The sequence below is a fragment of the Saimiri boliviensis genome, chromosome 9 (assembly GCF_048565385.1).
Source record: "Saimiri boliviensis isolate mSaiBol1 chromosome 9, mSaiBol1.pri, whole genome shotgun sequence".
Taxonomy (NCBI): domain Eukaryota; kingdom Metazoa; phylum Chordata; class Mammalia; order Primates; family Cebidae; genus Saimiri; species Saimiri boliviensis.
The window spans coordinates 38,967,622-38,983,338 of record NC_133457.1 but is presented as its reverse complement, the minus strand read 5'-3'; the positions used below and the strand labels follow the sequence as shown (position 1 = coordinate 38,983,338).

Genomic DNA, 15,717 nt, shown 5'->3' with positions numbered 1-15,717 from the left:
TCCTTATTTATGCTTTCTTTATCGTTCAGTTAAACAGGTGCTTATCATGAAATCCAGGTCTACTCAACATCCTCAGTCCCCTGAAAATTGGGACATGATGCACAGTATTTTTAATGACAATCTGACTGAAACTTTATTTTTTAGAGAAGGGGGTCTCTCTCTGTTGCCTTGGCTGGAGTGTAGGGTCCTGATCTTGGCTCACTGCAACCTTGAACTCCTGGGCTTCAGTGGTCTTTGTGCCTTGGCCTCCCGAGTAGCTAGGACTACATGTAGGTGCCACCAAGCCTGGCTGCTGACTAAATCTTTAATATCAGCAAACCATAGACTGGGTGGCTTAAAAAGCAGAAATTTATTTCTCCCAGTTCTGGAGGCTGGGAACTCCAAGATCTTGGTGCTGGCTGATGTGGTTTCTGATGAGGACTATTGCTGACTTATTGATGGCTGCCTTCTGGATGTGTCCTCACATGGCAGAAAGAGAGAGTTCTCTGGTGCCTCTACTTCAAAGGACATGAGTCCTATTGGATTAGGGCTCCACCTTTATAACCTGGTTTAACTTTAATTACTTCTTTATAAGCCCTATCTCCAAATATAGTCACATTAGGAGTTAGGGCTTTGCCATATTAATTTTGGGGGGGAACACAGTTCAGTCCATAGCACACCATTAGATGTGGCTCTGTCTGAGCCTGAGACCAGTTACAGCAAACTATGCTTTACATCTCTATCACTATCTCCCACCATGCAAGGCCCTCTAGTCAGTCATCCTTTTCACTCTCTCATCCCCACATTTCTTTGTCCTCTATTCCAGGATAATCCTCTTCCAACTGCCCCCATTCTTTCTAACCACACCTTCTCCAAGCGCCAAGAAGGCAACATAGTATTTCTGTGGTTCTCTTACTTCCCACTCACCCTTCTTTAGATTGTAAATGGCTAGATATGTAAGTCCTACAGTAACAGTAATGATAGTAGCCCCAAGTTACTATCAGGACAGTAGCTCCAAGTTACCAGCAAGTTTGAATAGTATAGCTGTTCGCACATTTCTACTAATATAGAGCCAACGTAAGTTTCTCTTCAGTTTAATATTGTGGTTCTAGCTAGGCAAATGACATGCTAGTCAATTCTTAAAGCATTCACATTTCATGAAGAACTTAATAAATTTGAGAATACCAATAAAAAACTATGATAATGCTTTAGTAACTAACTTTAAAGGTTACCCTTTTATCAACACAAATGTGTTAGTCTTTTCCGTTTTTATTTTTCAACTGGTTACGTATGAATTTTCTTTTCCAGCCTTTTAAGTCCCTAGTAATATTTTATTGAGTATTGAACACTGTGAATTTTATATTGTTAAGTTTAAGAATTTGTTGCACTTTATTCTAACAGGGAGTTAAGATATTTAGGGAGAGTATAGTACTTCGAAAACTTGCTTTTAAACTTTGTTACAGCAGATAGAGTGTAGTCTTTAGCAGGCGTCCCCAAACTACGGCCTGTGGGCCCCATGCGGCCCCCTGAGGCCATTTATCCAGCCCCCCACCGCACTTCAGGAAGGGGCACCTCTTTCATTGGTGGTCAGTGAGAGGAGCACAGTATGTGGCGGCCCTCCAACAGTCTGAGGGACAGTGAACTGGCCCCCTGTGTAAAAAGTTTGGGGACACTTGCTTTAGAGTAATTTACCCCTACTAAGGCGGCAGGATCTTTTGATGATTATGTGCAAACTTAACTAAAGGCTCAATGGGATCTCTCTTTAGATTTCTAGAGCGTTCTTTCTGTACAGTTCCTCTTCTCTTGGTTTGGGCACCACAAATACTAGCCATCTGGATCTTCCCAAACTCCTATCTCTGTCTCCTCAACTCAGTGACACTGCTGGCCTTTCTTTGGTTTCTTTCTCCTTGTACTGTACCCTGGAAACTGCTTCGAGGCAGTAAGCTGGAGACAACTGCAGGGCTTACTTCATCTGTTTCTCCTCTCAGGGAAAGTCTAATTTTCTAACTAGAAAGGTTCTTTAATGTAGGAGTATATATCTGGCTCCTGTTATTTCTCCATGGCCAGAAGCAGAAGTAAAAAAGGTGAGTTTCACTCCCATCTTAACTAGACAGAGTCTTAGACCTCCAGGAGTTCTGGATAACAAGACTCCTTGAACAACACAGTCTTTGACCTCTAGGAGTTTTGTCGTCTAATGTAATATCCTGATACGTCTCAAGTTGTCTCTAATGCCTGGGATTTATACAAGGTAAAAGCAAAGGAACAGTGGGGATGGCAGTCAAGGTTAAGACGCTTGTGCTTGATCTAAGGCAATTTCATGGGGAGCCCTTTGGCCACATGGGGTTGCATGGGGGAATACAGTTTGTATATAATAGATGCTGGGAATAGAGGCAGACTTGCAATTCATTTTACGGATGACAGAGGACAATCCTAATAGTTATTTAGATTATCAAAATAGGAGCTTAAAGCAAATTAAAATAATCAAGTTTTCATTATAATTCATCCTTTTTACTAGTTTTCCTTATAGAAAGTAAATTCCATCACATCTGAAACTCCAAACTTAGAAAACTATAAAGAAGACATCTAAAGATTTTATGCAGAGAATGAAATTGCTTTTTTTTTTTTTTTTTGAGACGGAGTCTTGCTTTGTCATCTAGGCTGGAGTGCAGTGGTGTGATCTCGGCTCACCAGACTCTGCCTCTCCGGTTCGACATTCTCCTGCCTCAGCCTCCTGAGTAGCTGGGATTACAGGTGCCTGCCACCACACCCGGCTAATTTTTGTATTTTTAGAAGACACAGAATTTTACCATGTTGGCCAGGCTGGTCTCGAACTCCTGACCTCAGGTGATCCACTCGCTTCAGCCTCCCAAAGTGTTGGGATTACAGGCATGAGCCACTGTGCCTGGTCAAAATTGCTTTTTGACATCTCAAAGGTGAGCTCATCACACCTAACACAGCTAACACAGACTTTCAGTTCAATAACATTCCATGTAATAATACAGCCTTCAAAGTGCTTACAGAGGTCTACACATACCATTTTTTCCTCACAATAATGCTGCAAGATGAGGTCAGAAGTACAATCTTTAAATCACAAATGAGGGCACTGATTTATCCAAGGTCACTAGCTAGTTAGTAAGAGAGCTGGGTCGAAGCTCCAGTTTTCTTGACAGCTTCAAAACTCAGTATAATATAGGTCCTTTGACTTAATTTTCTTTAACATGGCAAGTTTTAACCTTGCATTGTTCTCATGATCTGTCTGACACTGATAAGTCTAGCAAGAGGCATCATAAGGTTTGCTGAAAAGACACAAGCAAGGGCATGTCACTATGACTTAGAGAAGTCAGGCATAAATGTAGTAAAGATCAGGGCAACAGCTTAGAGCAAAACAACATAAAACCATCTCATGCTATAGAGGAACTCCAGTGTTTCCATTTAAAACCTTGCCATCCACTACAAAGGACAAAGACGTTTAGAACATCAAAATGAGATTATTATGCTATGTTCACTATACTGCTTTGGCAGTGCTGCTTACAAAGCATAGGACTTCAATATATTTTCCAAAATAGGTTAAAAAAAGAAACAGTTTAACTGGGGAAAGAGGCCATGGTATTAAGAAGGTAGGTACTGGCTGAGTATGGCAAGAACTACAACACTACATTGTTCAGCCCTATTTTCAGAGTTGCTACTATATACCTCTTTTGAGAGCTGTGGGGCCATTCTTGCCCTGGCACACAAGAAGAACTGGAGCCACCAACTTGGTACATGAAGTGAAATGGAATATTCCAAGGTTATATACTAGGCTAAGAGGTACTACAGGCTAAGTCATATGGTTATGGAAATAATGATAAATAAAGCTACTTTAGAAAAATAAAAAAGAAAACTTGGAAGTCCTTCTGCTTGTTTTTAAACATTTTACTGAATGCAAGCAAGGTTAAATGAAGTTAAAGAGAGCAGCAGGGGAATGAGGATAAGAAAAGAGAAGAGAAGCCGCAGCAAAACAATTAGGAGGCTGGAAGTACAGAGAGAAGAGATCAGCTTTGGGAAAAAGGACAAGAGAGAAGGAATAACTAAGGATACGTCACAAAGTTCTGTCTTAAAGAAATAAATACATGCTGGTCCACTTCACTTTGCCATTGGCTCCGTCTTAGTGCCTCCTACAGAGGGTTAGGATTCCAACTTGAAGGTGGAGTCAAATCAAAGCCTACGGTGAAGGTGGGGTCTGGACATGTGTATATATTGGAAATGGAAAACATGAACAATAGGTAAATTGTTTGATATTACAAACACCAGAAAGTAAACCAAAATGCAACAGAGTCCCTGGGCTAATAGGAACAAGACAAAGAGGAGTAAGAAAAATGTGTAGGGTGTGAAGTCACCAAAAGCTGAGAAACAGCTTTATATGATATTCTAGTCGTAAAAGATGATGTAGGTTATACTATTTCTGTAACCTCTGATGTGGTTCATTTTCTTTCTCTTAGTTGTTTTTTCTATTAGGGTTCCTGAAAGAGGCAGTCTCAGGAAGGCACTCATGAGCAAGCTGATGTAAGAACATAAGTATATCAAAGTCAGTAGTTCACACTGATTTGGCTATTTCTCTGCAGGTAGGCAGGAGAGAGTCTAACGCTTCACCTTAAGAGTATGGCTCTTTCCTCCAGTCTTCCCTCCAGTATTTACACCAGGTCCCTGAGGACATTAGCTACTTCGAAGTATGAAATAGCTTCCTTAACAAATTCTCTGGGCATAAAGATTTTTTAAAAGTCAGTGTGATCACCTCACTGGAGCCTCCTCAGGTCTGGGTGTGTGGTATCAGTGGTCTCAGAAGGTAGTACACTTGGAAAGCACCTCAAGAGGGAATGTGATAGCTACATGGGGATCTCTACTGAGATAGAAAAGAATGTCTCCCATTTAGGAAGAGGAGTATCAGCTTTGAGAGCCTTCTGAGTGCAGGGTGAGCAATCAGCATCCTGGAGGGTGTTTTATGCTGTTATCAAATTGTAAAATATATTCACTTAATTTACATAAAGTAAAACCCATGCTGCACTATTTATAAATCAGGTACAGGTGTTTCTGACAATAAATTTCATTAGACTGATTCCATTTATCAATAACAAGCTTACTGTATTAACAGACCACCACATTATAAATGTAGACTGAATGGGGAAAGAAACCTAAATAGCAAAATATATTAACCAACAAAGAAACAGCACCTAAGAATTTCAAAAGTAGCAACTGGTGAAGAACTAAGAGAAGTATACAGACCTTACTCAGCTACTCAATAATCTCATCGTTTCTGGGTATTTTAAATGGTGGAAAAGACACACCTGTGGCAAATCCCTGCCTGGGAGTAACGCCTGAAACCCTTCTGTTTGTGTGGAGACCAAGAACCTACTAAACAGCTGGACAACAGACACAGGAAAAATGGCTCATTGTTGGAACGAAACTGCTTAGCAAAGCCTGACACAGTTATGCCTCGCTTGAGAAAAGCTGTAAATAAATCCAAATAGTGAACAGGGTAGCTATGAAATGTGCTCCTTGAGCCTACCATAAGCTAAGAGACCTTAATCTCTTATTTATACACCTCATTTTGCCAAACAAGAGTCAAACAATTTGGAATAAAACATGTATGCTCAACAAAATAACCAAAACAGAAACAGAATAGTCCAAGTATCAAAAAAGCATGTATAAAACTATGGGACAAAAGCATGAATAACTGGCATATATACTAATATATAATCCTCTCCCTGTCATTAGAGAAAAGTTCTTTTTACTGTAGAGTGGAGAGAATTAATCATCTGTTTTCATCACTATATAATCTGTTATCTTTTTATCATCATTAAAAATATATTTTTTAAAAATTAATTAAAATTAAATGCTCTTGACTTCAGAAATTCTTTCAATAAGGGAAACAAAGAAACTCTTTGAATCATTCCTTGGACAAATAGTTATGAGTAAAAGACATGTGAATAAAGAATGATGTCTGTTTAAACAAAATATTTGTTTCTCTAAACAACAAGAACAATAACAAAAATAGGTCACTGGTAATTTTAAAGGAAAACTCCAAAACGAAGTCTTCTAAAACATAAACTGAAGATAATTTTCATACGATACAGCAGGTTTTCAATCAGATCGAGTTTTTTGAAAAAAATTTTAAAACGTTTAATTAATTTTATTTTAATAGCATTGAGGTACAAGTGGTTTCTGGTTACATGGGTCAGTTGTGCAGCGGCAAAGTCTGAGATTTAGTACACCTACACCTGAGTAGTGCACTGTGTACCCAATATATAGTTTTTCACCCCTCACCAACCGCCCCACCTCCCCTCTTCTGAGTCTCCAATTATCCAGATTACTCTGTATGCCTTTGCGTGCCCATAGCTTAGCTTTTTAAGTGAGAACATATGGTATTTGGTTTTCCATTACTGAGTTACTTCACTTAGAATAAAGGCTTCCAGCTCTATCCAAGTTGCTGTAGAAGACGGTATTTCACTCTTTTTTATGGCTGGGTAGTATTCCACGGTGTATACATACCACATTTTTTTAATCCACTAATCAGTTGATGGGCACTTAGATTGACTGTATATCTTTGCAATTGTCAATCATGCTGCGATAAACATATATACGCAGGTGTCTTTTATAAATGACTTACTTTCCTTTGGATAGACACCCAGTAGTAGGGTTGCTGGATTGAATGGTAGATCTACTTGTAGTTGTTTGAGAAATCTCCATAGTTCATACAGGCTGTACTAATTTACATTCCCATCAGCAGTGTGCAAGCATTGCCTTTCCATCACATCCACACCAACATCTACTGTTTTTAACTTTTAAATAATGGTTATTTTGGCAAGGCTGAGGTGAATTTCATTGTGGTATTAATTTGTAATTTCCTGGTTATTAGTAATGTTGAGCATTTTTACATACATTTCTTGGCCATTTGTATACCTTCTTTTGAGAAATGTCTATTCATGTCATTTGTCCATTTTTCGGTGGGACTGTTTTTTCCTTGCTAATTTGAGATCCTTGTAGATTCTGGGTATTAGTCCTCTGTCAGATACACAGCATGCAAATATTTCTTCCAATCCTCTGGGTTGTCTGTTTACTCTGATGATTGTTTCTTTCACTATGCAGACGTTTTTTAGTTTAATTGGGTTCCATTTATTTCTGTTTTGGCTGCATTTGCTTTTGAGGTCTTAGTCATAAATTTTTTGCCTAGACCAACATCCAAAAGAGTTTTTCCTAGGTTTTATTCCAGAATTGTTATGATTTAGTCTTCAGTTTAACTCTTTAATCCATCTTAAGTTAATTTTTGTGTAAGGTGAGAGATAGGAATCAAGTTTCATTCTTCTACATGTGGCTAGCCAATTATCCCAGCACCATTTGTTGAATAGGGCATCCTTTCCCCACTGTTATGTTTTTGTTTGCTTTGCCGAAGATGAGTTGGCTGTATTTGGCTTTATTTCTGGGTTTAATATTCGGTTCCACTGGTTTATATATCTACTTTTATATCAGTACCATGCTGCTGGTTACTACAGACTTGTAATTTAATTACAAGCAACATAATTTAAATATGTTACTTGTAAATAAATAATGAAATAAGTAAAATAATTTAAAATCAAGTAACAAAATGCGTCTAGCTTTGTTCTTTTTGCTTAGAATTGCTTTGGATATTTGGGTTGTTTTTTGGTTCCATATGAATTTTAGAATTGTCTTCTCTAATTCTGTGAAAAAGGATTTTGGTGTTTTGATAGAAATTGCACTGAATCTGTAGATTGCTTTGGGTATGGTCATTTTCACATATGGACTCTTCCAATCCATGAGCATGAGATGTATTTCCATTTGTTTGTCATTTTTTTTTAAAGTAGTATTTTCTAGTATTCCTCATAGAGATCCTTTGTCTGTCCTTGGTGAAGCCTGTTCCCAGGTATTTTATTTTATTTATTTTATTTTTTGAAGCCATTGTAAAAGGAAATGAGTTTGTGATTTGATTCTCAGCTTGGCTGTTGTTGGTATACAGCAATGCTATCGATCTGTATACATTGATTTTGTAACTTGAGACTTTACTGAATGAATATATCAAATCTAGGAGTCTTTAGGGTTCTCTAGGTATACGATCAAATCACTGGCAGAGATAATTTGACTTCCTCTTTTCCAGTTTGGGCACCCTTTATTTCTTTCTCTTGCATGATTACTCTGGCTAGGACTTCTAGTACTATGCTGAATAGAAGTGGTAAAAGTGACTTTGCTGTTGTTGTTGTTGTTATTAGCAACAGGGTCTCACTTTGTTGCCTACGCTGGTCTTGAACTCCTGACTTCAAGTGATCCTCTACCTTGGCCTCCCGAAAGTGTTGGGATTACAGGTGTGAGTCACCCAGCCAAGATCAACTTCTAAACCAACCAATTAGAGGTTACAACTGAAGAGAAAGCAACGGACTTTATAAAAGAAAATTTGTATCAACAGCTAATCCATGTCTACATTTATATTAAGAGGCAATAAAATATGCATAGGCAAATGCTAAGCAAAAGCAGGTCAAAGCCAAGGCTAAAAGTTGAGATCAGTGTGTCTAAATTTACACCGAGATTATAATCAGACAAACTTAACTGACAAATATACTTTGCTGGGTTCCATCAAATTTGAGTTTCTAGAGCAAAGAGCCTCAAATAAAAATCAAATACTTATCTTGAAAGGGTGATTGATTAAAAAAATTAATGAGCAAGTATTATTTTTATGAGAAAAAAAAATATCCATTTTGAAAAAAAGAAAAAGCTGATAGAGAAAATACATTTTATCAAGGAATGAATCTATTACTTTTTATTCACCTTAAAACACTCTCTCCACCATGAATACTATGAATATACACAAGGCCTGAGTTCCCAAATGCAACTCCCTCATGTATCTAAATTAAAGGCTTCTTTGCTTAGTTAAAATACTGCAACTTTAAATCATTTCTACAATGAATCAAAAAGCAAACAAAAACCTCCCCCAAACATTAATTTTTCACCTAAAAACTTTTTTTTTTTTTAAACAGAGTCTCACTCTGTTGCCCAGGCTGGAGTGCAATAGCGCAATCTCGGCTCACTGCAAGCTCCGCCTCCTGGGTTCAAGCAGTTCTCCTGCCTCAGCCTCCCCAGTAGCTGGGATTATAGGCGTGTACCACCATGCCCAGCTGATTTTTGTGTTTTTAGTAGAGACGGGGTTTCTCCATGTTGGTCCGGCTGGTCTCAAACTCCTGACCTTGAATGTTCCACCCGCCTCAGCCTCCCAAAGTGCTGGGATTACAGGTGTGAGCCACTATGTCCAGCCCACTTACAAATTTTTACCAAATTGGACATGGACTACTAACTTTTTGAACTCATATGTGATTAATCCCAACTCTAAGCTAACCACATTATTTTGATTGTGCATCTACAGAAAAGATGCATTCCCTTCAGGTACAGAACCATTTTTAATAAGACTGATGTTAAAATACACCATCCCTAGTAGGTTGTTAACAAGATTAAAAAATACACATCCCTCAGATAAACATACCCTCCTATGACGGACAGGGGTGGCTTGCACTCTAACGTGTCTTTGCCTTAGTGATGCAGGGTTTTTCATGAAGTTAGCTAAGCTCTTTTCTAGAGTTTTTCTTATAAAAATATAATGCTGGCATCCAAAGCTAGATAAACTATGAAGACATCTTCTCTAGGCCAGCTCTCTTCCTAGTTTCCCTTATATATTTAAATTAGACTGTGTATGAGCATTTTTTTCCATCACAGGAGCCAGTCTGGACAAGAAAGTCACTGGAGTACACATGAGGTCACAATGTATACAAGGAAGGTGGTTTACCTCACTAGTGTGAAAAGTCATGCCAAGAGGCACTACCTACATCAGCCTATAGGCACAAAGTCAGATAGGCATTTGTTGGTTGGCCTAGGCACTTCAATAGCACAACAATATCTCTTATTTGGGAAAATGCTTTCAGAGGGAAGGTAGTGATGAATTGGGGTGCTGGTGGGGAAGAACCATTGCATTTTCCAAAAAAGATGAATGAGGCGTTCATTATTCAACTTTATAAATGCTTCATTGGCAACAGGTTTCCCTGTAGGATACTTTTAAGCAGAAAGTTCTTCTAATACATGCAGAATATTTTTATTTTTTAATTTTTGAAAAATAAAAAAATTTTCAGGCACACACCTGTTTCTGGAAAAAAAATAGGCTTGTAGTTTAGGCAAACTCTTGTACTACTTATTGTGTGAATTCTTTACTGATATAACATGAAAAAGTCAACACCCATAATAAACATTAAGCTCCAGGATCTATTAAAGAACAAATATGAAGAGAAGAAAAAGAGAAAGTAGTTATTACAGTTGTATAGAAATAATTAGTCTGACATTTTGGGAGTGCTTTCTTTTCTGAGGAAGAGGCACTGTGAGTGCTGTTACTGATAGCACCTTGCCCAGGCTAGATACTGAATGAAAAGCTGAATCAGAAAATATGGAAAATAAAGACAAAACTGCTCAATTGTTAAGGGATCTGCACATTGGTAGCATTACATTAATTTTTCAAATTTTCATAATTACAACATTTCTCCCAAGATAACACACAATCTTAAATATCCACATTAAAAAGAGAAAATGTTATTCAATCATCTGGATGTTTTGTCCACTTAGAATTCACTTTCTGAATAATTAGAGTTGTTTTATTATGCTGTTTCAGATTGGAATTTCCATAACACTAACTGTGAATTATTTTAATTTCAAATATCTATTATTTAAGCACGTTGTTTAAATAATTTATCTTCATTTCACATTTAAAAAGCCTCAGACTAGCTGGGCATAGTGGCATATGCCTGTAGTCTCAGCTACTTGGGAGGCTGCGGGAGGAGGATCATTTGAGCACAGGAGTTCAGGTAGGGGGCTGCAGTAAGTTCTGACTGTGTCACTGCAGTCCAGCTTGGGCAACAAAATGTTTCATCTCTCTCTCTCTCTCTCTCTCTCTCTCTCTCTCTTAAAAGGTGTTGGCTGGGCACGGTGGCTCATGCCTGTATTCTTAGCACTTCGGGAGGCTGGGTTGGGCGGATCACAAAGTCAGGGGTTCGGGATCAGCCTGACCAACATGGTGAAATCCTGTCTCTATTAAAAATACAAAAATTAGCTGGGCGTGGTGGCATGTGCCTATAATCTCAGCTACTCAGGAGGCTGAGGCAAGAGAACCGCTTGAACCCAGGAGGTGGAGGTTGCAGTGAACTGAGATCATGCCATTGCACTCCAGCCTGGGAGACAGAGCAAGATTCTGTCTCAAAAAACCACAAAAGGCATCAAACTCTATTCAGTGGCTTATCTTCCACAGACACACACACTGTATCTTTCAGTAACATATCCTTAAGTTGACCATTGCTAACTTAATATTAATAATTCTGATGCAGCAACCTGTTCTGGTATAAAACAGCATTATCTGAGAGTATTTAGCTACTTGGGAGGCTGAAGCAGGAGGGTTCCTTGAGTCCACGAGTTTGAAGCTACAGAGAGCTAAGATCATGCCACTGCCCTCCAGGCTGGGAGACAGAGTAAGTCCCTATCTCTAAAAATTAACTAACTAGCTAATTAACAACAACAACAAAAACAAACGAAACCCTTAATTCCTAAACCTTGCTAAATGTAGGTGAGTTCTGAAGCGGGTGAGGGACACACTGGAACTTATGATAACCATTTTCCCTATTTTTTTTGTGAATTTGTGAAAAACCCACTTGAGACTTTGTTGGTAAAGGAGAGTCCAGAAGCCTTCTAATTCAAACATTTTACCTAATATTTCCTATATGTACTTAAAATTATTACATCTTCACTCAGTTAAAATTTCCTACAATTCATTAAAAAATGATCAGTCTGATCTTTCCTGAATTATACTGAACTGGTAAGATTTTACTGTAACTACTGATACAGAACACACCAATCAGAACCTGAAATGGATACATGGACAACTCTGTAACAGTCAAGAAAGAAACAGAAAAGAAATCACAGATTACCACTCTAAGGGATTTACCTTCCTACTTCACACATGCTGGTAGCACTTTATAGGCCAAGTAAAGTTGACAGATATTCCCCGGGTTAAAATTAAGGAAACAGAGGTAAGGAAAAGATACATGAAGATGATAAACACAACACTGTATTTTCTTATTTACCAAATGGAAGCAATTTCTCCAAAGGCCGTTTTTGTTAGATAAGAGATGAGGGTGAAACATTAAACTTCAAAAGCACTTTTTAAAGTATCCCATGTATCAGCAAATGTGGTAAAGTCTAGTTTTAACCACCTTTAAAAGAATCAAACCTATCAAGGACATATATTCAAGCTATGAAAGTAACAAGGTTTTAGCAGGTCAGCATTTCTAGACAAGAATCTAGCAAAAGAGAATAAACAATTAATACTCCTTTTCACCAACGCAAATTCAGTGTTTGAGGAGGATATCAAATTGTTGGTTATAAATAAAGACTTGCCCACACAAAGCAGAAATACCACAGGCTATATAGGAAATCCTTCCTTTGTCATGAAGTCAGCTCTCACCTGAAGCCATCAATCCTTTCTTGGTAACTCTTTACGTCAAAGAGGAACAATCCTTTTGACTTGCTTCACAAATAGGCAATCAATCCAAGACCTAAGCCTACAACGGGGTAATTCCAGCTTTCCTTTCTCATTCAGTATTTCCTAGAAAATCATTGTTTGATATAAGTGCTACAAACAAATGGATCTTTTTGTTTGCATTATTATACAACAGTATCTCTTATAAGACAACTAAAGAAATGGCTTATTTTTACAGAATTGACAAAGTAGGGAAATAATCCTTTTAATATCATTTCAAATTTGCATTTACAAATATGTAGGAGTCAAGGTCAGCATCTAAGATTTGCTATTTTCTATTTCTGTTTTTTTTAAACCAAATTTATGATGGTTCAGAATCACTTTTGTGTATTTTTAATTCACAAAATGGAAAGGTTCTCTTTATGACATATATTCCCTGATTTTATCCATCCCTCTCAATGAGCCTTCAATTTTTCTAGAACCTCAACAGTAAGAACAGCATTATTTTCAAACGCATCTGAGTAAGCCTATGGGAACCTTAATGGAAGGGAATTCTGTCCCAGGATTCTACAGATAATACTGAGCGGGAACCCAAAGCCTTTAATAAATGTTTTGAACTTTGTTTACTCTTTTATTATTAAAAATACCAGGTAGATTGATTAACAGCACCTATTTAATGTTTACTTAGACAACAGGAGCAAAGTATGAACTGCATAACCACAGCTTTCCTTTCTTTGTATGAGATGTCAGAGAAGTTAAACGACACTAACACAGAGTCTCTCGATATCCATATTTGGAAGTATTGATTAGAATGACTTTTGGAACTTAGCAGGTAATTAATAATAGAGAAAACAGTTTGAAGTTAGCTATATGTTATACCACGTATATCTACTTAATATTTTTCACTTTTAAAAAAGACATAGGCATCAGAAGAAATCTGGTATCTAGGCAGTCAACTACAGTTATTGTTCTAGGAAAAAAATTCTTTTTTTTTGCAGTCCTGCTAAAACAGTCTGCTTTGAAAACAGGTAGACTCATCATTTTACAGGTTTACCTGAATTTCGGTTAAAGAAATGGTTCTTTCTCAGTTTTCAAGTATAGCAAAATGAGACATGTAGAAGCAAGGTTCATGCTATTGTGTAAGCACGAGAATCCTGAGGTGTTATATGTACCTTTACTGAGTCTTACTGAGGTGTTACATGTACCTTTCATCAGTCTAGCAGCTCCCCAACTTGCTATAAATAATCTACACAAATACAAATGTGCTGAAATAATTAATCTGACTTTATGGTTCCTACCCACCAGCAGTCACTATCAATTATAAAATTTTAATATTTATGAACACAATTTAATATTTACTAACACTAGTTCAAAGACAACCAATTAATAACAATCAAAGCTAAGGTATCAGAGACTATTTATAAATAAGAATTGTATTCATTGCTTAAAAAATGAGCCTTAAGTGATCTGAAACAAAAAGCTGTGATGTTGGAGAATGAAGAAGGAAGCAATCTCCCAAGCTTTTATAGATCGCCATAAAAGAGCCACTGGGAGTAAATTCTTTTCTTTTGCTCAGTCCATTTGAGAAGAATAAAGCTCTTACCAGTGAAGTTGCAGCTGTGCTCACCCTCAGCTTAATCACTATACAAGGCTGAGGGTTAATTAGCTGCCATTCTTAGCCCTATTTGTTGTTCTAATACAGATTAGCACACATCTAAGACTGGAGTAACCGATACTTGATTTTTATTTGAAAGGTGATGCGGGGAGAGGAAGCGGCTCATCCATCCCAAGTGTTGATGTTTGTGGGTATGCTTAGAGCATTTTCATTTGACCTGACCTGTATAGTTCTGCCTGTTTGAAGAGAGACAGACAAAGACTTCATGGTTGCTTACAAATGCAAGCCCCTGCTGGTCCAGGCTGCACCACAGGCAGCTTATGGTCTGAAGGCAGGTGACAGGGGAATGAAACGCACAGGCCAGGGTCAGAGCCCAGATGATTCCCTCCAAGAGCAAAAGAGAGACAAATCACATACTGTTTACAGATTACCTTAAATCCTCACTTAATGTGGCTGATAGGTTCTTGGAAACTGCAACTTTAAGCAAAATGATGTACTCTATGCCATAGGAACTTAACTCTTGTTTTGATCAATTAGCCTATGGTAAAAGTGGTTTCATTATACACTACATCATTTCATTTAAAGTTGCAGTTTCTAAGAACCTACTGATGACATTAAATGAGGACTTATGTTACATTGTTAGTATGTCTAATTTTTAGCAACTAAAATACATGTTATGAAGAATTTCAAACATATTCAAAAACAGAATAGTATAATGAGCACGCATGTACTCATCATTCAGATTCAACAATTACAATGGTCAATCTCAATGTCTTCCATACCCCTCGTCACCTAAAATCTTTCTGGATCATTTTGAACTAAATTCCATATATCAAAGAATTTTATTTGCAAATAGTCCAGTATAGATGCTTAAAAGGTAAGGACAGGTACAATTCCATTATCATGCTCAAATGTTTCTGGCAATAATTTCTCACTATCAAATGTTTCATTTTCAACTTTCTGATTGTCTCATAAGTCATATGTTTTGGGGGAAATTTTTAAATGATATATAACTGAGTTTAGAACAAAACAAGCTCAAAAACACTTTCGAAAGTAACAATAGTAGAGCAGAAAAATAGAAATGAGATTAATGAAATATTTCCAGATGATATACAGACTTACACACTTTTCAAGAAGGAAAAAAAGGTTAGAAATATTTCTAGTCGTAATCTGTAAATCAAGCATCAAGTACAGGAAAACTGTTGATCTCCTAATTGTCGGTGTTCTCAGAATAGTTAATTTTGTATGAGGTAAAATGTTCATTTTTAAAATAGGTCTGAAGAACATAATATAAGCACATTTTAAATAACTGTTAAAGAAACAGATTTCATATAAAGAATATTACTAAACATCTAAGAGTTTAAAAAAAAGCCCATGAAATAGCAAAACAAACTTCAAAAGATGAAACCAAATAAATTTTTTATGTGTTAAATAATGACTTGAGAAGAAAGTACTTATAAATAAGAGCATTCTATAAAATACAGAAATCTGATTCCCCAATAGTATTCTCAACTTGGGCAATTCACAAATTAAATCATGTTTAGTCAGCAAGACTAAACTCAGAAAAATCCAGATA

At 37.2% G+C, this 15,717-nt stretch overlaps 1 protein-coding gene across 3 annotated transcripts in view; it reads right to left on the bottom strand.

Annotated features, from left to right (window-relative positions):
• Positions 1-15,717, bottom strand: part of UBE2E2 (ubiquitin conjugating enzyme E2 E2) — a 357,133-nt gene that overhangs the window by 37,281 nt on the left and 304,135 nt on the right. For 2 of the 3 annotated variants that reach the window (XM_074405720.1, XM_074405721.1), the window contains exon 6: positions 7,864-14,526. The exons of the other annotated variant lie outside the window; for it this stretch is intronic. In XM_074405720.1, the coding sequence (XP_074261821.1) occupies positions 14,405-14,526 (122 nt within the window). In that variant the 3' untranslated portion in view covers positions 7,864-14,404. Of the gene's footprint in view, positions 1-7,863; positions 14,527-15,717 lie in introns of those variants that run through there. 3 annotated transcript variants of the gene reach the window in all.